The sequence below is a fragment of the Eleutherodactylus coqui genome, chromosome 1 (assembly GCF_035609145.1).
Source record: "Eleutherodactylus coqui strain aEleCoq1 chromosome 1, aEleCoq1.hap1, whole genome shotgun sequence".
NCBI classification, from domain to species: domain Eukaryota; kingdom Metazoa; phylum Chordata; class Amphibia; order Anura; family Eleutherodactylidae; genus Eleutherodactylus; species Eleutherodactylus coqui.
This window is the reverse complement of record NC_089837.1, coordinates 342,283,795-342,306,358: the sequence shown is the minus strand read 5'-3', so window position 1 is coordinate 342,306,358 and position 22,564 is coordinate 342,283,795. Positions and strand designations below refer to the sequence as shown.

Below are 22,564 nucleotides of genomic sequence, written 5' to 3'. Positions count from 1 at the left end.
TGTCTTCCTTCTGTTGACATAAATACAATGACAGTACATTTACGACCTAAGTGCCATGGAGGAAGTAATAAACAATGCCAACAGCGTAATAATGTAACGCTACAAACAACAATAAACTATTTGTCTTACTTTTGGATTCATGAAGAAATTATACTCTCAAAGCACAACATGTGATAACACTGATCTGTAACACAGAATTGTTTTTTTCTTTTGCTTCCTCTTGAAATTTTACCTTAATTGTGTAGATTTTAGGATGCTGAATCTGAATCTAGAGGCAGAATTGTTCTATCACTCGGAGGCTTCTGTGAAAAAAGCAATAATCTCAACCAGGAATTAGAATTTGCATCAGTTTCTTTGCTATTTATATTATTATTTGAACACTTTCAGAAGGAGATACTTATGTTTTATATTACATAACATTCGGCCAATGAACAACTCAATTAGTCATTTTCTTTCTTGCATATCCTTCAGCAACAGCCTCTCACCGAAGTCCAACAACCGCCTGGAAGCGTCTTCTCGTTCCATTTACCACTGTGAAGTTTTTCACTTGGATGATATCTGGATGGATCTTCTCTCCATGAGAAACTTCTCAGGTTAACTGGAGACAAATCCAAATGTGCATGGAGGAAATGCTCCTGCTCTTTATATACTGAACGTGGCTGCCCAGAATTCCTCAAAAACGCTTACCTAATATAGAGGTGCTTGTTAAAACTCTTCGATAAAGCTGCACTTATTGACATTTTTTAAAACTTTTTTTGCCTTTGTTGCCGCAATCTTAATTTTCAATACACCAAATTAAAGCATAAAACCGACTCTACTGCAGCATCTTATATAAAAGAAAAAAGCATCTGTCAGGACTGACGGTGCGCGGGGCTTCCGTGCATGCACCACTTAGGCTACGGGGGTGAGGCGCAGGGGAGCCCCGGTCCTAGTGACCTCCCCTGACCACCGTTACCATGGTCACAGGCTCTGGGTAAACGCTTCCGTGCTCACAGGGTGGGCGCCGAGGTAACCGGGTTGTCAGGGATATGGTGGGTGCCGCACCGCGTCCCCGTTTCCATGACACCCGGCCACGCTTTACGTCCCTGCCTGTCTATAGTGGCGCCAGGGGCTGGATCTCCTGGCATCTTTTGATTTGCCCCTGTTGCTGTCAGACTCTCTGCCCCAATCACCTGCTGGAGCGGGAGTGCTGACAGCATTTAAGCTGCTCAGTTGCATGCATAGCTTGCCAGTGTATGTTAGGTCTTCTGCTGCACTTGCGTTCCTTGGATTTGACTGACTCCCTGTTTGACTTACTTGCTTGGACCCTAACTTCACTTTCGCTTGACCCCTTGTGCTACGTACCCTCCTGTTGCCAACCTGGATTTCTTGACCAGCCTCTGTGTTTGTTTGTAGTCTGACTCCTCGCCCCTCCTCCCTAGAGAGTGTAGGGACTGTCGCCCAGTTGTCAGGGAGACAAGTAGGTAGGGACAGGGGTTTGCGGGCAGTTTCAGGGACTTCCAGTACCCAGACCCCAGTTCCCTGACACCATCTTGATGTTTAGATTTCTCTTTTGCTTTCTCTTGCCCCATGCTACCAATCCCATGATGCATCAGCACAACTCCACACGACCAGCTAGAGCTAATATCATGTCTGCCTGCTGGGCAGATGGAAAGATTGAACAATGCCTCTGGTTTTCACCTGGCCAATAGTATTAAAGAAAAAATTTAGTTGACTGATATATTTTCGTTATTACCCTTAATTTAAAGATTCTAAAGCCGAGATCTTTTAACAACTGGCTGAGGGCATTCTGCATTTTTTTTAGCTGTATTGTCTGAACGATCTCTTATTCCTGTGTCGGGATTGTTTCAGCACAGGGATGGAATCGCTTGGCTTACGAATGACAAAATGTTTTGTCAAAAGTTAGCAATTTACCCCAACATTAAATGGGGTGTCAAATATGTCAGTTTGTGGTTGAATTTAATGCTCCCACAACCTCAGCCAAGTAACTTTAAGGCGCAGGCTGTAAGCCATCCACTACCTGGGCTGCCGAAAGTAGCGTGCTTTACTTTTTATGAGAGTCAATGTAGATGGTGGTAAAATTACAGATCATCTGTGGTTGTTAAAAATTGCCGAAACAGCGGCTTACCAGCAGGGGAGGATAGGCACCAATGCACTGTAACTGAATAGGCCCCCATTGTTATAGACCCTACAATCATAGGTTTAGAAAAAAACACACTCTATATGACCACCCATAGAATATACAAAATATATCTCACGTCTATGATCTCACCTTTACTATATAAGGGCGCCTACCCACTGGCGATTTTTTTTCCTTTGCGTTTTGCGTTTTTTCTGAAGAGCAATTAGTATAGAATGTGTTCTTGTCCATTTGCGTTATTTTTTCGGTCCGTTGCAATTTTTAATCCAAATAATTTTTATTGAGTTTACTTATGATAGGATGTTACATTCACATCACCACCGAGGGTGTACTAAAGTATAAGAATATCACAAAGTAACAGGATAGAAAATTACTTATTATATAACATTCGTTAATCATTAAAGGTGGTTTTTCAAATTGTCGCTCATAAAAAACGGTGAGTAAAGGTATATTTGGTGTACATAAAGAGAACAAGTATTTTTCAGTAACCAAGCTAAACTTTAGTGTGATCTGTCAACACATCTCAGGAACTCCACGCGAAGAAACTATATTAAATAGTCTGAACAGGCTTATCGTAGGATATGGTTTTGCCAGGGGTTCCACATGCGAGAGAAATTAGGCATAGTATCAGTTGATAATGCTAAGATTTTTTCGTAGGAGCAATGGTCAGACATAACGTCCGAGACCTCAGATAATGTTGGGGGGACCGGGGATCTCCACATCCTGAGAACAACCAACTTGGCAACCATCATTAAATGACATATCAGTTTTCGTCTTGGGAGTGGGATATTGTTGGATTTTAGCAGCAGTAAGGCTAGTTCCGGTGTCTTAGGAATAGAGCAGTTAGAAATTTCTCTAGAGATGAGAAATACCTCCCTCCAAAACGATTGTATGAATGGACAGGACCAAAGCAGGTGTATAAGCGAGCCTTCTTGACCACATCCCCTCCAGCAGTGTGGGTCCGTACCAGGAAAGCATCTAGCCAGCTAAGCAGGAGTATAGTACCATCTGGTTAAGATTTTATATTGTATCTGGAGGAGATTGGCCGACAAGGTGGATTTATTTGCCCACTCAAAGGCTAGCAGCCATTGATCTACAGTGAAGGATCTCCCCAAATCCGTTTCCCAATTTAACAAGTGAATTTTCTTTCTTGCGCCCATGTCTCCTGAAAGGGTGTTGTAAAATTTTCTTGTTAAGGAGGTGTTTGATGGGCCTGTTTTAGAAAGGAAGCTGAATAATTTATTGGGCAAATGGTACTTTTCCAAGTGGGTCTTTGATAGAAAAGAGCATAGTTGGCAATAAGAGTGAAACTCTTTATCTGAGATTCCATATTTGATTTTTAAAGATTGAAAGGAAGCAACTCTTCCCCCAGGAAAAAGGTCCTCTATTTGGGTTATTCCCGCCCTGGTCCAGTTTAGTATTGATAGGTTCGGAATGAAGTATGTGAGGATTTCTAGGGGAAGTTTAATCTCTCTTTTATTTGAATCTCCTTTTAATTTGAGCTTGCATATATTCCAGGCTTGTAAGGTTGCTAGCATGGGCGGAGAGAGACCTTGAAGCTCCAAGTCAAGGGTGGGGTGTAGAGGGGGTCCGGCTACTGCAGTGGCTAAGAGTAGGGACCTTAATTCTCTGTTTTTATTTAGGTGTTTCTCTATATGTTGCCACGGAGGGGGCTGGTCTGTTCCTGCCCAAGGGGCGGACAAATTTAGATTAATAGCTTGAGAATATGCCCACAGGTCCGGAACCCCCAGACCTCCTTGTCTACGGTTGAGGAACAATATTTTGGATGCAACTCTGGGTCTTTTATTGTTCCATATGAATAACGATAATTGTCTCTGAAAGGGTATTATTCTGCTATAGGGGATTGGGAGAGCCATGGTGCGAAACAAGTACAGAAGTTTAGGCAGAACTAACATTTTGTATAGCATAATTCTACCTAGCCAGGACTGTTCATGTCTCCCCAGAGAGATCAATTCCTCCTGAGTTGAAATGAAAAGAGGGTCTAGATTAAGCGCCAGCATTTCCGACAGTGGTAGAGATAAGTTTATTCCCAAGTATGGGATCGCTGTTTTCCATGAAAATTTAAACTCCGTTTGAATGGCCTCCCTTAGGGAGGAAGAAACATTTATGCCCAGGATTTGAGACTTATTTATATTTAATTTATAGTAGGATGCATTACTGAATTCTCCAATAATGTCCTGCAATGCCCTCAGCGAAGTTAGTGGATTTGATAGCGTTAGTAGGACATCATCGGCATAGAGTCCAATCTTGTGTTGTCTTCCACTCATTGAGTAGCCAGTGATGTAGGGGGAACATCTAATCAGTTCAGCTAGGGGCTCCATAACCATTATAAAAAGCAGGGGGGAGAGGGGGCATCCCTGTCTAGAGCCGTTGGTGATTTGAAATGGTACCGATAGGGCTCCATCGATCAAGACATTTGCTGATGGGCAGGAGTAAAGTGCTTTAATTGCTTTAAGTAAGTTACCACAGATGCCAAACTTCTCTAGGACCGCAAAAGCAAAGTCCCAATGTAGTCTGTCGAACGCCTTCTCTGCATCCAGGGCAAGGAGGAGAGAAGGCGCTCGACTAGACCCCATACCCGACAGCAGGCTGATAACTCTTCTTGTCCCGTCCGACGTTTGTCTACCTTTGGTGAAGCCCACCTGGTCGCTATGAATTATATTTGGGAGTATTTGGAGAAGCCTTGCCGCTAAGATTTTGGAAAAAAGTTTTGTGTCAGAATTAAGTAAAGAGATGGGCCTAAAATTTGCTGGGTTATCTGGTATTTTCCCTGGTTTGGGAGTTGCAACTATAGTGGCCTGAAGCATCTCTGTTGGCATAGTACTCTTTGTAATGGCTTCGTTGAAGATATCAACCAAGTAGGGGGAGAGGATCTGTGCATGGGTTTTATAATATTCGTTTGTGAATCCGTCCGGACCCGGTGATTTAAGGTTCTTTAGTAGTTTGATAGTTGATAAGACTTCTGTTTTAGTGATAAGGGCGTCTAGATCATACTCAGATGGGTCTATTTTGGGGAGGGTCATTTTTTGTAGGAAGTGGTTGATTATTTCTGAGGTCGGTTGGGGAGTGGCGGTGTCATTTTTTAAATTGTATAGGTTGGCATAAAACGAACTGAATTCATTAGCAATATCTTGAGGATGGGTGAGTCTTACCCGTGGATTGCTAGATTTAAGTAAAAAAGGGACCCTTGCTTTTATAGGTTTGGGTTTGGCTTTATTTGACATAAGTTTGGAGGGCTTGTTGTACGAAGAATAATAGTTAGCTCTCATGTAGTTGGTATTTTTAATATGTTCTTCTATAAGTAATGATCTCAATTTTCTTCTAAGAGTTGCTAAATCGTTAAGATCAGAGGACTGGGGAGTTTTTTGGATTTTGGTTTCTATGCTTTGGATTTGACTTAACAATTCGTCCATCAGTTTATTTTTGTTTCTTTTATGTTGGGCACTTATTTTAATCAGAACCCCTCTGATGACCGCTTTGTGAGCGTTCCATAGAGTAAAAGGACTGATCTCCGGGACTGCATTTATTTCAAAATATTCCCTCAGGGCTTCAGCAATTAAAGTTTTATTTTTGGGGGTGTTCATTAACGGAACATTGTAGCGCCATATTTTGGTGTTTATTCTAGGGGGCCCAAGCTCTATTTTGAGAGATATTGGGGCATGGTCAGACCAGGTTGCTACCCCAACTTCAGATGCTTTTACTAGTGGTAGTGTCCACCTGTCTGATATGAACAGGTCTATGCGTGAGAAAGTTTTGTGGCGTGGGGAGAAATACGTGAATTCCCTGGAAGAGGAGTTCAGACATCTAAATAGATCATATAAAGCTTCCTTATTCAACCAAGGGGAGAGTATAGGCGAGGATCTATGTAAATGTGTTGAGTCAAGATTTCTATCTGGTGTAATGTTGAAATCTCCGCCTATTATTAATCTACCTGTCTGTAGTTTTTTAACTTTTTTTATGGTTTTATTAAGGAAGGAGATTTGAGATGTATTTGGGGCATAGATGTTAGCAAACGTTATAGGAGTTTGGTCAATAGTGCCAGATAGGATGAGGTACCTCCCCTTAGGGTCTATTAGGCTGTCTTTAAGTGTAAAATTGACTTGGGCTTTAAAAGCAATTAGCACACCTGCTTTCTTTTTAGGAGCACAGGCCATAAAAATTTGGGGAAAATTTTTATTGGAAAAGTTTGGGCATGCTAAAGAGGAAAAGTGTGTTTCTTGTAGAAAAATCACATCAGTTCCCGACTTCCTGGCATCCTTCCACACCATGGCTCTCCCAAAGGGAGAATTTAAACCCCTCGCATTTTGAGATGTAAGCCTAAGTGACATGTTTATTATGTATGTGGATGTTAAAGTTCCGAGAGTGAGACAAGACCACACAAACAACAGATAAACAATTAGAGGTACATACGAGTAAGAGTGCATCAGGTTCGACATTAGTAGAATATGTCATGCAGATTTCTTGATGCCTAGAAGAAAAACTGGAAAAAACAAAACAAGTAAAACAAACATCAAGAAAGGCAGGGTTTGTTGCCTGCATACTGGTGGGGGAGAGCAAAAGTTCGCCTAAGGTTGGTCACCTTCCCTCAGGGTTGGCATGTGCATTCACACCCAGGTATCAAGGAGCAAGAAAAAATGAAGAGCCTACATTTGGAGAGTCTCATTCTGGGTTTGGGAAACCCCAACTGCAGGATCAAGTATGAGTCGTGCGGGACCACGAGTTGGGAGGTTTGTTGGGTCTCGTTGTAGGGGTGTCTCGAGTGAATTCCGGGAGAGAAATGTTCCACGTCGCGAGAATCTTGCGTCCCTCTTGGGGGGTTGCGATGATATGAAGAGTGCCGTCCTTGTTAATCAGCAGTTTCGTTGGGAAACCCCATTTGTATAGGATTTTGTTTGCGCGCAATGCTGCTGTCACAGGAGCAAAGGCTTTCCTTGCTTGGATGGTTGCTTGGGAGAGGTCAGAGAATATTTGAATTTTAGAGAACGGATCAGGTAAAGAGTCCATTTTTCGTGTTGCCTGCATCATGGCGTCTTTTACATGGAAAAAATGGATTCTCACCATCACATCTCTTGGGGTATCTGGTGGTAAAAAATTTGGCTTGGGGAGTCTGTGAGCTCTATCAATAATTCGTTCAGACTCTGGAGTCTCTGGCAGAATGGCGGTGATAAGTTTTATGAGGAAGGTTTTTAAGTTTGATTGATTTATGTTTTCTGGTATTCCTCGGAGTTTTAGGTTATTACGCCTACTCCTATCTTCGAGGTCCGCAAGCTTGTTCTTAATGGCCGCAACCTCTTCCTCTAGTGAGTGGTGTGAGTCAATTAGATTGTTATGTGAGGAGGTCAGCTCCTCCATCTTGTGCTCTACATGGTCTGTGCGGTCACCTAATTCTTGTATGGATGAAGTAACAGAGGTAGAAAGTACGTTAAAGTCCTTCTGCATAGACTTTCTCAAGGCCGTCATTATGTTTTTGATAAACGATTCAGAGGCCGGTTGGTCTGTGGAGGGTAAACTTATAAACGGATCGTCAGCTACAAGTGAGTTGGTATCAGAGAGGGAGGGGGAGTCTGCTCTTGGCCGTTGCTTTTCAGGGCTAGAGGTAGGGGAGGAAGCAACTTCCCGCTGGTTTACTGTTGCAGACACTATCTTATCTATGTCTCTGGTGAGATTGTGTGTATTAGTTTTTTCACTCACCCTCCTCTGGCGTTGTGACAGCGGTTCTTGTCGTTGCCTGGACGGAGATGGATCATCGGTCTTCTCCCTTGCATCTACAAGCGGTGCACAGGCTCCCTCCGGTTCAGTAGAGGATAGCAGCGCCACTCCATCTATGAAACGTTCGGGGAGTACGGGGGGGCCGTCCGCAGCTGTAGATTCTCCTCTGTCGGCACCCCGAGCAGAGAAGAAATCGGAGACCTTTTGCGGAGGCAGCTTGGAACTCCCGCGCTTTGGCATCGCTAGGCTTCCTCTGGTAAATAGCCTCTCTTTTAGGATGAAGAAAGCTTTTTTCTTATTATTCGCTCGGAGGGGAGCCAGCCAGCGGAGACCGGTATGAAACACCCGGCCCAGTCGGCAGTCAGGTCACGCCCTCACCTTTGCTGTTTAGATGGGGGGTTCTTCTTTATGAGAGGTTTGCTCTTACAGGATTAGCAGGATTATCCGCCGCCTGGTTCTGCACGCCAGAGCCGTGGAAAGTGGCAAAAGGGGAGCTCCCCCTGATCTGTTTTAGAGTAATTAAATATGTAAATGTCCAAAAATTTTATTTTTATTTTTTTTTTCTTTTTCTTGTGGGCAACGAGGGGTTAATGGGTTTCCTCTCTCACCTCCTGTTTCTGCCGAGCAAGGAAAGTCAGGCAGTTCCTCAAGATGGTTGTGGTAAGCTGTGAGGGCTCTTCCGGTGAGGCAGACCTCTTCTCCGTCACCGGTGCAAGCGGGATGCAGATTAGAGATCTCCGGTGCAGACGTGGGCTGTTTATGGGTGACAGGCACTTCACCCAACTCCAGCACAGACGTGGATACGTTAGGGGACTATAGGCTTGTAACAGCCGGCGATGCAGGGCCTGCTTGCGGGGCAGGCACCTCGTCACTCCCGCCACCACCGGACCCCCGACAGGACCTCCGGAGCGCCCGCAGCCAGCGGCACAGGTTTTGCAGACGAGGCAAGCTCTCCGCTCGCCTCCGACACAGTAGGGCAGCGCAGCCGCGCTCTTAGATCAGCGCCGGGCGGCAGCAGCGGACCCCCCAGCGGCCAGAACAGAGCCGGACCTGAAGGAAGGGAGAGAGCGCCGGGAACGTCAGGCGCGCCGGCAGACTGCAGCGAGCATCAGGTCTCACCTCAGCTTCTCCGCTCGTCTGCACCAGCGGTAAGTCTCCAGTCGGTCGCTGCCCGGTCCTCAGTCTCCAGGGAGTCCCGTGAAGCTCCGGCTCCCTCCGATGGAGCGAACGGCCCAGGGGGGGGTCCCAGGCACGGCGGGAAGCCCGGCAGCACGCGGAGGGCAGAAGTCCCCTGGAAATCCGGACCGCTGTCGGGTATATCCCGGTCTGTAGCTCTGTTGGTGTAGAGGCTCAAGTTAGGGTGTTGAAAATGCTTCTGTAGTAGCTTTTTGTTGCTTATTGAGGGAAGGTTTTACGGAGCTCCAAGATCAAGCGGCCATCTTGGTGCTCAGTTAGGCCACGCCCCGGTCCGTTGCAATTTTTCACATAGGAACTGTCAGTTGCATATGTGTCCTTATTTTTCTCTTAATGCACCCATGAATGTCAATGTAAATTAACGGAAAAGGCGCAAAAAAGGCGCGAAAAAGGCACGAAAAACGCGCAAAAAACGCTGCGTTTTTCACGCACAAAAATCGGCAACGCCAGTGGGTAGGCACCCTAACCCTGACATCATCTGTTGACACTGAACATGATATATGTCAACTCGATCCACTCCACTGTCCATCATATATGTATAGGGTATATCAGTAGAATAGCTTGTCAGATATATCAGACACTCTCTTTCAATGCAAACAAGCCATTACCCCCCTCCAGAGTATGGCCGATATGATGTAATGTGTTGGAGAGACAATGACAGGAAAAGAACTTTGCATGTAAAAAAGCTCTTGATTGGATATAGTCTTGAGCCGTACATAAAGGAGGCATAGGACAAAACCACGCCAGGACCAACCTTAGGCAATAACCAATACTCCAAAACTTTGCAAATAATTTGGCTGAACACCACAGTTTCACCAGTTCATGGATCCTCTGAAAAAAACAAACCTACAATAAATATTACCATAAAAATATCTCAATATGTATAAAGAGAGAAGAAGGAAAGAAAATTACAAAAATCCTATGTACTAAATGAAGGGTAGAGGGTTGTAAACCAAATGGACTGCAGTGCATCCAATTCAAAGATCCACTTCATCTCGAGTAGCTTTATATTTCTCTCCCTGTCCCCCGCCTCCCTCTGTTTTAGAGGTACTGAATCAATGACACTATATTTCAATTGGCTAATCGAGTGCCCTGTATCAACAAAGTGTTTAGCCACTAGAAGTTCCAATTTGCGTGTTCTAATCATACTTTTATGTCCAGTTATCCTACATCTCACCTCTGCAGTTATTTCACCGATGTATACTCGTCCACATGGGCATGTGATCATGTAGACGACAAATCTCGAATTACAGGAATACCGCACCTCAGGAAACTTACGAAGCCTCATAGAGAGCCACTTTTTACACCCCATCCCTGCCGCTGATGTCAAGAAACACCCCCCAAAAAAGTTGGGTTTGCAGCAGGCATGGGAGGAGGAGGGATACCCGGTTTTATTGTCCCATGTGCCCATCCCAAGCAGGCCTCCGTAATTACCCCTTTTTTCAGACAAACCATACAGTTTGTATTATTACTTTTATCTAAGATTTAGGAAATGCCAAAAAGTAAGGAGGAAGGGGGATTATTTTACAGGCCTAGCGATGTGCCTTGTCAGTAGATTGGGGCAACAATGGGTATGTTTCTGAACAAAGGACAAACAGGGATATCCATTTCGGGGTGAAAGTCATCATTTATATATGTGCTGTACAAAAAAGACAGTTTTTTTAAAATGACACAAATGCTAAAAAATAACAATCATAATTTCTCCCTTCTACTTTGCTTAGATTCATTCAAAAACTGTGAAGTCAAAATACACAGTAGACCCCTAGATGAATTTGGTAAGGGGTTTCGTTTTCAAAATGGGGTCATTTGTGGGGGTTCTCCATTGTTTTGGCTGCTCAAGGGCTCTACAAGTGGGCAATGGGGTCTAAAACACCATCAAGCTAAATTTCTGTTCTGAAAGCCACCGGCTGCTCCTTTTAGTTTGGGCCCCGTTGTGCATACGGACATAATATTAGGGCCACAATGAGTATGTTTCTGAACACAGGACAAACAACAGTATCTATTTTGGGGTGAAAGTCTCCATTTATATGTAGGCTGTATAAAAAACTGTTTTTAAAATGACACAATTGCAAATAAAATGAAAATCATAATTTCTTTCCTCTGCTTTGCTTAGATTCATTCAAAAACTGTTGGGACAAAACACATGGTACACCCCTAGATGAATTCGTTAAGCAGTCTAGTCTTCAAAATGGGATAATTTTGTGAGAGTTCTCCATCGTTATGGCCACTCAAGAGCTCTACAAGTGTGCAATTGCCCAATTTTGACACTTTTAATAAGTGCAAATAGTCCCATACTTGCGAACAGGTTTCATTCCAGGAGCTAAGGCTTGTCAGTATGTCCGAACAAATGGTTGCATGGAGGAGATCACGGGTGGATCCTGCTCCGTACAATGTTGGATGCTGGCTGTTTTTACAGCAGACACCCGGTGACAGCAGTTCCTAAAAGCCGCAACGCTCGCCGGAACTGTTAACACTTTAAATGCCGCTGTCAGAATAGACGGAGGTATTTAAAGCATTAACATTTCGCGATAATATCGTGGGACGCTGTGCGGTTGCTACTCTGCCGGGAGCCTGATGAAAGGCCCCAGGGCTGCCTATGCAGAGTGCCTATCAAGTGCACTGCAACCGCACAGCGTCCCACGATCGTACCGGAGAGGCTTGATAGAAGCCTGTCCGGTGCCAGCCATATCATTACATCATACTGTGCAGGATAGATTGTTCGTATCTTGCAATGTTCGTAGCTCGAACGTTTGCAAGTAGGGGACAATCTATATACACAAATTGAATCGGTCTATTTAGATCTATCTCCTATCTATCTATCTATCTATCTATCTATCTATCTATCTATCTATCTATCTATCTATCTATCTATCTATCTATCTATCTATCTATCTATCTGTCTGTGTATCTATCTATCTATCTCCTATTTATCTCTCTATCTCTCTGTCTATCCATGGTATCGATGTAGGTACTGGTGTACCTTAACGCCACTGGAAGCTAGGGGTTTGACAGACTGAACGCCACTGTCACACCCCTAGCTTCCGATTAGCTGTTGGGGGTGCGCTGTCGCTGGACGGACTTAACTTTGGGTTCCCTGCTTCCCCAAGCAGCGGAGCATCGCAACACAGCAGTATTTATACCGCTGTTTCATGCACTTGCCTGCAGCATGTAGCTGTGGGCCCCGCTCTGCCATCCCGTTTCCTCCGCCATGTAGCACTGGGGCCAGCCTTGTGCTAAATGTCACCTCCGGCGTTATCTCTGACATGCCTGTGCTCCTGCCCTGGTGCTCGGCTCCCGGCTCTTTTTTTTTTTTTTTTAATTCTTTATTTTTAAACTTTTCAGGGTAAACAAAACATTTCCACATAGTCCAAACACAGCACAACGAACACATTTTCGTAATTTCCATCAGATCTGGTAACTAGCGTGTGTGTGCTTAACCCGGTTAATTGCTTAATCAACGTAAAGATTAATCCGAACTGCAACTGTGTTATTTATCTGAACACCCTGTCTCAGTTATTTGAGAGTTGTCCGCTAGTTCCCTGGAAACCAGAGGTGGTTGGGGCGAGGGCTGGGAAAGAGGGGGGGTAGGGGGGAGGCACCTGTGGGGCGGAAGTAGATAGATGGGAAGAAGGAGAGTGAAAGTGAGGAGAGAGAAATGAGAAGAAGGAAAAAAAAAACAAAAAAACAAAAACAAAAACATAGGAGCACTACAGGAGCACAACAGGATTAAGGCCTAGTGAGCTATTCAGGCGCTTAGGTTCTTATACTCCTCCGAGTTCTGATACTCAATCCAATGATACCATGTCTTTGTGAACTTGTCCTGTGTGTGTTTGATGGAGGCTGTAAGGTCCTCCATCTCCATAATCTCCCGGACCTTGCGCAACCACATTGAGATAGTGGGGGGTGATGACTGTCGCCACAGTTTTGGAACGCATGTTCGTGCTGCGTCAACCAGATGTCTCACCACTGAACGCTTATAGGAGTACTGAGGAATCTCGCTGAGGTGTAATAGAAAAAATGCAGGTGAATTTGGGAGTATGTGCTCTGTGAATTTGGAGGAGATCCGCCATACCTCAGACCAGAAGCCTGCTAGTGCTGGGCACTCCCAGAATATGTGCAATATAGTCCCTTGACAGGTGCCACATCTCCAGCAAAGAGGGGACACTGCGGGTATCATTTTGTGAAGTCGGGAGGGCACCCTGTACCAACGCGAGAGAATCTTGAAACCCGTTTCCTGTGTCTTGCTTGATATAGATGATTTATGTGTGAAGGTGTAGATTCTGCTTAGTTGCTCTTGTGTGAACGATATTGCCAGATCCCTCTCCCAAGCTAGCGCATATGATGGTGGTGGTGTCTCCGTATCTAGGGTTAGTATCTTATAAACCTGTGAGAGGGTATGGCGTGAGGGACCTGACCCACAGCAGAGTTGCTCAAAAGGAGTTTTTGCTCTAGAGAATCCCAGGGCAGGGGGTAGGGATATGAGAAAGTGTCTGATTTGAAAGATTTGCCAGTATGTCAGTGGCGTAGGTTCTGTAACATTTGCTAATGCGTCTGCTGACAACCATTGCCCCTCTGATATAAAGTGGATCGCTCTAGATCTCCCGTTCCGTATCCATTGGTAGAACCCCCCTCCCTCTGTGCTAGACGGGAAATCTGGATTCCCCAGTATGGGAAACATTGGGGAGGGCCTGGGTGATATGCCCTGGTTAGTGAAGATTCGGGAGAGGACCCTAAGAGTAGGGCCTACTGTGGGGTGTGAACTGGCTTCTACGGGGATATTCCCCTGTATCCAGGGTAAAACGGTCAGGGGCACCGGGGAGAACGTCTGTTCCAGTGATACCCACTGCTTGAGCTCTATGTGCCTGTGCCAGTCAACCACCCGTAGTAAATGAGAGGCTTGGTGATAGGCCATCATGTCTGGTAGGCCTAGTCCCCCTCTCTCTTTGGGTCTCGTCAAGGCGTGATGGGCTATGCGGGGGGGTTTGTCTGCCCAAACAAATCTTGAGAGTAATGAATTTAAGAGTCGGAAAAATGATCTTGGGATGTGAATAGGCAATGCTTGGAGAATGTAGAGTATTCTGGGCAAGATATTTCGGCTCCCGGCTCTGCCTATCACACTTCCCCCAGCATGTCGGCATCTGCAGGTGACAGTTTCTGCTCTGCAGAGTTATAATTGGTGCTCCGGTGACAGCAGCCGGCTGTAGGGGAAAGGACAGCAGACTGGAGGACAGCTGTAAGCGTAGGGGCAGGGGGAAGCAGAGCAGAGGATATCTTTGATCATGCGGACATGCAACGGCCGCAGGGAAAAGCAGACTGGAGGACAGCTGTGAGCGTGGGGGCAGGGGGAAGCAGAGCAGAGGACATCTGTGATCATGCGGACCTGCAGCGGACGCAGGGGGAAGAGGAGTGGAGGACAGCTGTGAGGGCCACAGGGGGAAGCGACAGCTGTGAGCACGGGGACATGTGTGGCCTGCAACGGCCATGTGTGTAGGAGCGTGGCACAAGCGGGGGACACAGTCAGTATGCTGGGAAATGTCTCACCTGTAGAGATGAGCGAGCACGCTCATTTAAGGGGGAGCGGAAGAGAGCAGGGGGAGAGTGAGAGAGATCTCTCTCTCTCTTTCCCCCCCGCTGCCCCCCCCCCCCCCCCCCTGCAGGCTGCTTGGGCGAGTACACATTTACTCGATAAGACTCCTACTCGATCGAGTAGCAGTCTTAAACGAGCGTGCTCGCTCATCTCTACTCACTTGCCAGAGCCATTTTACCAGTATGTGGGATGCCAGGGGCGCGTGCCCTTGAAGTTTCCCATGTCCTTCCTGCTGTATCTTGTCTCTCAATCCGGAGTTAGGGGCGTGACAGCTGTCACACCCCTAGCTTCCAGTGGCGTCAAGATACACTGCTTGATAAAGACCTAGTATGTGAGGTCGAAACGTCGCAGTCTTTTTATGCTCTTTTACTCGGGAATAAAAGAAGATTTTTCTAAGTAAAGTTATCCAGTGTGCTGGTCCTCCTTTTGAAATTCTCCTGCTTGGTCTGAGGATCTACGAGTCCGGATCCATTGCTGAAGAACGTGCACCAAGAGTATATCCACACTTCTTCACTACCAAGGTTGTGCTGCACTCCACTTTTTTCTGTTTGACTAGCTGTCACACCCCTAGCTTCCAGTGGCGTCAAGATACACTAGTACCATCGATGTATCCATCTTTCTCATATCTATCTATCTGATATCTATTTATCTATCTTTCTCATATCTATCTATCTAGCTATCTATCTTATATCTATTCATCCATCTATTCTATAAAAAAGGCCAGTAATCTGAAAGGCTCCCGTTTGCTTACATTCCTTCTGGTTTCCGTTTTTTTGGACAGTATAATAGCGCCGTCTGCAGCTATCGTGGAGATGACTGGACTTAGATTGCGCCAGCAATACTTTTATTGAAAACCAGCCTGCTTTAGTAAATCCTTGCAGCCCCGTAAAGTAACAATTCTATTCTGCTCTTGGTAATTCTGCAGGCTGCAAAATGTAACATTGTAGCAATAATCAGCTGCAGTGACAACACAGACCTGCTATGGAGCTGAGAACTACAAGCTTGAGAATCCCAGACCTCCTTCACCTGTATTGGGGCTCTCTCACACCAGCGCTCTCCATGTGTATCTGCCGCGCAGGAGCACACAGCAAGTACACGACGAATCACATTTGCTGCGTGCCGACCACCCCCATACAGTAGCCCTTAATGTCAGATTAGTGCTGCGTATTAAAATCGTAACATGCTCCATTTTGCCTTCATTGAAGTCAGTGGAGGCCATCCGACCTGTAAAACAGCAAAGTGTATAACGAAGCTGTGGGGGACTGGGAGGCGGGGCTAGCTAGATGGAGAGGAAGGAAGCGACCAAGGGAAGGGGTTAGAGGGATAGGAGAGAGAGAGGGAGGAAGAGGAGGAGTCAGTGCTCAGAAGGAGAAAGAAGAGTGGAGTCGCACCAGGAGAGGTCTGCAAGCAAGTCTGAAGATGGAGCATCTAACGCAGCAAATTCTGGAAGCTGTGGCCAGCCAGGGTCCCCAGTGGCTCATGAAGATGGCCGAAGAGTTCCGGACGGCGGCAGCAGCGGCGGCGGCGTTACCGGAGTCGAGGACGGAAGAGGAGCCACCGGCGGAGTGCGGCGGCACGGAACCACGTGGGAGGCCGCAAAGAAGAAGGCAACCACCGGCAAGATTAAGCCCCAGCCCAGCGCCGAAGAAAGGGGGCAGAAGCAGCCCAAGAGCAGCGGGAGCGAGCCGGAGTGGAGCGGCGCGGTCGCAGCGCCAGGCGGAGGCATACAGGTCTGGGGAGCGCAGGAGTGGGGACGAGAGCGGAGCGTAAGTCGGAGTTCTACTCACCGGGAGAGGAGGAGCGGTGCCAAGGTCGGGTAAGTCCTGCGCGGGCAAGGGGAATCCCGTGGCGGTGCAGGAGATCATGGCGGAGGAGAGGGAGAGCGGGACACGTGTCTCCCTCAGCAGGCGGAGGGATCTACGAGCCGGAAGCAGTACCGGCGGGAGGCCTGCACTGCAGAAGGAGGCCACAAGGGGCTACGGGAGCGAGTCCCTGTTCAGCCCAGAGGAGTTTAGCGGGGGGGAGGGAGAGCTAAGCGGAGGTAGCGGGAGGGAAAGGGGGGGGGGTCGGATGGCAAAGAGAGGCATTAGGAGGCTAAATAGAAGGGAGGGTAGGGATAGTGAAGATAGTGCAGGCAGCATAGTTTACATGAGAAGTGGGCTTGGGGCGTTGGCAACAGCCCCTCTGTCTGTAGAAGGGAGGGGGGGGGGGGAGGGGCGGGGGCGCTTTGTGCAGCAGCAGGCAACAGTGGCATTAGGGGCAACCGGCGGATGGCAGGGCGCCCGACACGAGCGGCGCACAAGCGGGCGCTCACCGGGCAGCTCGGCAAGGGAGCGAGCAAGTCGGCGCGCCAGGGAGGAGCAAGCGGCAGGGCAAGGTAAGTATGGGGGGGCGCAGAAGCGAAAAAGGGGCGCAGCGGTTTAGGGCAGGCAGAAGAGCGCGGGTAGCTACGAGCTCTTCAGCGTCTCCAGAAGATGAGGGTCGGAAAAGGAAGGCCCCTTTAATGGACGCACAGAGAAGGACAGGAGCGGCGGTTGCTTACGATAGGCGCAGCGGCCGGGAGCGGGACGCTCGGGCTTTACGCGATACTTCATCTCTCTCGCCGGCTTCTTCCGCAGATAATAGGTACGCTCCCCGCAGTAGCAGGCACAATATGGCATCTTCGGCCGGTAGGGCATCCAGTGCGCAGAGCCAGAGGAGCCGTGGTGTCACCCATGATTTGGGAACGGAACGACACGCAGGCCAGAGGCGGGATCGTGCATCAACGCCACCCGGCCCGAGCTTCCTCTTGGCGGAACCAGGGAGGAACAAGGCGGGTGAGTCACACTACAAGAATGTTTGGGATGTATCGGTAACATCTGGTGATAAGTACAACGAAGATTTTATGGGTGCGCTTAAAGCGCTGGTAAATCGTTCTGGAATTGAAAAAGGTTTTGCTCACGCACCCGAGAGCTCGCAAGGGGCGAGCCGTAGGGGCGAAGAGTTTTGCGATGAAGAGTTTATGGGAGCGCTTAAAGCGCTGGTAAATCGTTATGAGGTTGGTAAAGGTTTGGCTCACGCACCTGAGAGCTCGCAAGGGGCGAGTCGTAGGGGCGAAGAGTTGGTTGGTGACGGCTTGAGGTTCGCAGATACACTTTTCTGCGGGGTAGCCCCGCTCGGGGTGGGCTTGACGGAAGAGTTAACGGAGAAAATTAAAAATGGTACATATGTGGACATATGGTCACTACTGTCGGTGGAACATATTGCGGTCGACAAAGAGCGGTTTTCGGAACGTGGGACCGACAGAAAAGCGAAAGTAGCCAAAACATTTGGTAATTGGCTACAGGCGTTTTTAATGTTGGCACACGTAGCCTGTCAACACAGTCCACAGAAGGGTCCCGAATTAATGGTGTATATGAACACCATTCATAGTGCGTATAAACTGCACGGAGGGTCGGCGTGGTGGAGGTACGACGAGGATTTTCGTCGTCGTATTTCCGGAATGAAGAACATAAGCTGGGCCACGAAAGCAACGGATGTGTGGATCCAGCTTATTCTTTCACAAAAACCGATAAAGCCGTTTTTTCAGGGGACCGCTGCAGGCGCCGGTGGACAGCAGGCACCTGCGGCACCAAAACCCTCCGGATCGTGCTGGGCCTTCAACGAAGGTCATTGCCGATTCTACGCATCGTGTAAGTTTCGGCACGAGTGCTCAGTGTGCGGAGGAGCACACTCCGCGGTACGGTGTTTTAGGCGACAGAGGACAGCAGTTACACCAGGGGTGCCCAGCGCAGGAGCGAACCCCAGTGAACGTCAGGTACCTGGAGCGGTGGCTCGTCCGGTACCACAGGACGCAGGAGGCAAGACTAATTAGATTAGGCTTTACGGAAGGTTTCCGGATACCGCACAACCCGTCGTTTTCCCTTAGGCTCTGCGACAATCTAAAATCGGCTCGAGAAAACAAAGAGTTAGTGATGGAGAAGTTACTGAAAGAGGTGGAATTGGGTCGGATGGCGGGCCCATTTCGGGAACCCCCATTCGGGAACTTGCGGGTTTCACCTTTGGGGCTGGTCCCGAAGAAGGAACCGGGCAAGTTCCGGCTTATCCATCATTTATCTTTTCCGGCGGGAGATTCGGTCAACGACGGGATTTCGAAAGAGCAAGCGGCAGTGTCGTATGCGTCTTTCGATCGGGCGGTGTATCTTGTCCGTCGGGCGGGAGCTGGCGCAATGTTAGCAAAGGCGGACATTGAATCAGCTTTCAGGTTGCTTCCGGTACACCCTGATTGTTTTCATCTGTTGGGGTGTAGATTGGAAGGGTGCTATTTCGTGGACATGTGTTTGCCGATGGGATGCTCTATTTCGTGCTATTATTTTGAGGTTTTCAGTTCATTTTTGGAATGGATACTTCGATTCGAGACGGGCATCCCTTCAGTCTTACACTATCTGGACGATTTTTTGTTCGTAGGGCCCCCCGAGTCAAGCGTATGCGGTTTTCTATTGGCATCTTTTCAGAGGCTGATGGAAAGAGCAGGCGTCCCCCTGTCCGCGGAGAAGACAGTAGGGCCAGTGACAGCTTTGGAGTTCTTAGGTATCGAGATCGATACTAAGGATATGGTGTTTCGGCTACCAGAGGAAAAGATTGCGTGGCTGCGGCAGATGGTAGAGACCGTTAGTACATCACGGAAAGTTACACTGCATCAAATGCAGGTGCTGCTGGGCCTGCTAAATTTCGCGTGTCGGGTCATATCCATGGGACGCGCCTTTTCGAGGCGATTGTCTTTGGCGACGAAAGGGGCAAAGGAGCCTCATCATTTTGTCAGGGTGACAAAGGAAATGAAGGCGGACCTGCACATATGGAAGGTTTTTCTCGAAACTTTCAATGGGCAGGTAATATGCCAAAGGGAAGAAGTCGACAGTGAGGAGCTAGGACTGGTATCAGATGCAGCTGGAGCCTGCGGTTTTGGTGTGAGTTTTGGTAACAGGTGGTGCAACGCCTTGTGGCCGGAAGCCTGGGTCGAGAGAGGATGGACGAGAAACATAGCACTGTTGGAAATTTTTCCCATCATGGTCGCCATTGAACTATGGGGCCCGGTGTTGGCTAATAGAAGTATATGTTTTTGGTCGGATAACCAGACGGTGGTGAGAGCGGTAAATAAACAGTCCTCAGCGTGCAAATTGGTGTTGGCGGCTTTACGCCATTTGATTTTGGATTGTCTACAGCATAACATAAAGTTCAAAGCGAGCCATGTACCAGGACATTTAAATAACAAAGCTGACGCTCTTTCTCGATTCCAGATGTCGAAATTCAGGGAGCTTCACCCGACGGCGGACGTCGAGGGGGTATGTTGCCCTGCTTTCTTATGGCAAATAATAGAAAGGAGCTCCTGAATCTGGTCCGTAAGTCGGTATCCGAAGCCACATGGCGGCGCTACAATGCGATTTGGAAGCAATGGTTTGAGGTCGCCGGGGGTGGTTTTCCGGATACGGAGCAGGCTAGAGCGGTTACTTTAGACACATTGGCGAACCTGCGCGGGCGGGGAGCGTCGGCGGATGCGGCGAGAAAACACGTTTCGGCAATAGCATTTTTGTTACGCCTACACGGGAGTCGCGACGTGACAAAGGAGTTTGTTTTTACGCAAATACTGAAAGGTTGGAAGAAAGAGAAGTTTTCTCGGGATGGGAGACGCCCGATCACTTTCGAGCTGCTTTGCGCAATGATGAAGATAATGGGATCAGTATGTGCGAACGTAGAAGAAACGGCGCTTTTTAGAGCTACATTTTCCTTGGCCTTTTTTGCAGCGTTGCGGTTGGGCGAATTAGTATCGACGAGTAAAAATAATCCGGGAGGTCTTCAATTTTCGGATGTTTCGCTCGGGGACGACGATATTAAAATTTGCATACGGAAATCGAAAACGGACATATACGGAGCGGGTGAATGGTTGCGGATTCGTGCTCTGGGTACAGAGTGGTGCCCAGTAAAGTTAGTGGGAGACGTTATGGCACGCCACAGCGGTGGCGGCCCGCTATTGGTACACGCAACGGGATTTCCGGTAACAAGGTACCAGTTCACGGCGGTAATGCGGTCATGCCTTAAAAACCTGGGTTTTGCGCCAAACGATTTTGGGTCTCATTCGTTTAGAATTGGGGCGGCCACGTCGGCTTTTGCCTGCGGGTTGCGAAGTGAGGAGGTAAAAAGGGTGGGTAGGTGGAAGTCGGAGGCATACCGGTCCTACGTAAGGCCGGATTTGAGAGTACTGTAAAATGGTTATGAGTTTGATGTTGGGGACATTTTCTTCCCCTGTTTCTTTTTTCTTGATTTGTTTTACAGGTTCAAATTGGACAGTGTGGGTGGTAGGCCACTCCTACATATTTTGGGCCGAAAAGAGGGCCAGAGCAAGGCCGGTGGGTCCCCATTTGGGCCAAAAAGACGTATGCGTGCAATGGCACGGCGTACGAGGTTTGAAATGGACCGGGCTGCTCCAAGAGGTGCTGCAAATCAGCAGGCGGTCACCAGATAGAGTGATCTTGGTAATCCACGCGGGTGGAAACGATCTGGGGAAAGTTAAAGTGGGAGAGTTACTGACGTTGATGAAAGAGGATTTATACCGTTTTAAAAAGTTCTTTAACGATGTTATTATAGTCTGGTCAGATATTGTGGCCAGAAGGTTCTGGAGAGAAGCGAGGGATATGGAGGCTATAGAAAGAGCGAGGAAGAACGTTAATTTTAAAATGTCTAAATTTGTTCAGTCAATTGGGGGGGTGTCAGTTAGACACTGGGAGTTAGAGAAGAGAGAGATAGGTATGTTTAGGGGTGACGGTGTTCACCTTAGTGATATTGGCACCGACACGTTTTTGTCAGGGCTGCAGGACGGGGTAGAGGAGGCGTTGTGGCTGGCATGTGGGGGGCGGAGTGCAGCATAGGGATATGCTGCATCCTTGGTGGCGGTAATGTTTTTTCCATGCCAGCAATGGATGGAAGGGCTGTACAGGCCCATCATGGGGCTTTCTTACGCCTGGTTGTTTTCACGTTAAAAGTTAAAATTTAATAAAGCAGTTAAGCGGCATGGAAGATGGGTATAAAGTGGAGTAAAAGAGAAATTAAATAAAGCTGTGGCCTACCCACGTAAAACGCCAGCAGGTTGTTGTGTCCTTTATTTCATAGATAAGGGGGAGCTAAGATGGGTAAGGGGAGTCCTCCCAGTCTGTAAAACAGCAAAGTGTATAACGAAGCTGTGGGGGACTGGGAGGCGGGGCTAGCTAGATGGAGAGGAAGGAAGCGACCAAGGGAAGGGGTTAGAGGGATAGGAGAGAGAGAGGGAGGAAGAGGAGGAGTCAGTGCTCAGAAGGAGAAAGAAGAGTGGAGTCGCCCACCCACCCGCCCTGTAAGGAAAGGGAGGTGTGATAGAGTTATTAGGAGGAAGTTAAGTTGATTAGGAAGTTGTCACAGCTTGGGGTTAGGCGGTAATGTTTTTTCCATGCCAGCAATGGATGGAAGGGCTGTACAGGCCCATCATGGGGCTTTCTTACGCCTGGTTGTTTTCACGTTAAAAGTTAAAATTTAATAAAGCAGTTAAGCGGCATGGAAGATGGGTATAAAGTGGAGTAAAAGAGAAATTAAATAAAGCTGTGGCCTACCCACGTAAAACGCCAGCAGGTTGTTGTGTCCTTTATTTCATAGATAAGGGGGAGCTAAGATGGGTAAGGGGAGTCCTCCCAGTCCGCAGCCCATACGCAATTGACTTTACATATCGGCTGCAGATAATGGAGTGATGCTTTACAGGGTTCATGGCTACAGTAGCGCCCATCCAAACCAATATTTCCTTCCTTGATGTATACCTCCACGAGGCTCAGACTTCTCTAAACACTGCAATTGCTGTTATATATATATACACACAAGCTGGGGAAGACAATGGCAAACCATCCCACAAAAAC

General features: G+C 47.7%; 1 protein-coding gene across 1 annotated transcript; it reads left to right on the top strand.

Annotated features, from left to right (window-relative positions):
* The first annotated feature begins 17,175 nt into the window (after positions 1-17,175).
* Positions 17,176-21,045, top strand: LOC136612277 (uncharacterized). Its single transcript, XM_066592518.1, has 2 exons — positions 17,176-17,467; positions 19,928-21,045. The coding sequence occupies exons 1-2, from the start codon at positions 17,305-17,307 to the stop codon at positions 20,890-20,892; spliced, it is 1,128 nt and encodes a 375-aa protein (XP_066448615.1). The 5' UTR covers positions 17,176-17,304; the 3' UTR covers positions 20,893-21,045.
* The last annotated feature ends 1,519 nt before the right edge of the window (positions 21,046-22,564 follow it).

Coding starts and splice junctions, on each gene's coding strand:
- LOC136612277 (XM_066592518.1), top strand. CDS start 17,305: ATGGCATCTTCGGCCGGTAGGGCATCCAGTGCGCAGAGCCAGAGGAGC. Junction 17,468..19,927: donor ACCAGGGAGGAACAAGGCGG/GTGAGTCACACT, acceptor TCTCGATTCCAG/ATGTCGAAATTCAGGGAGCT.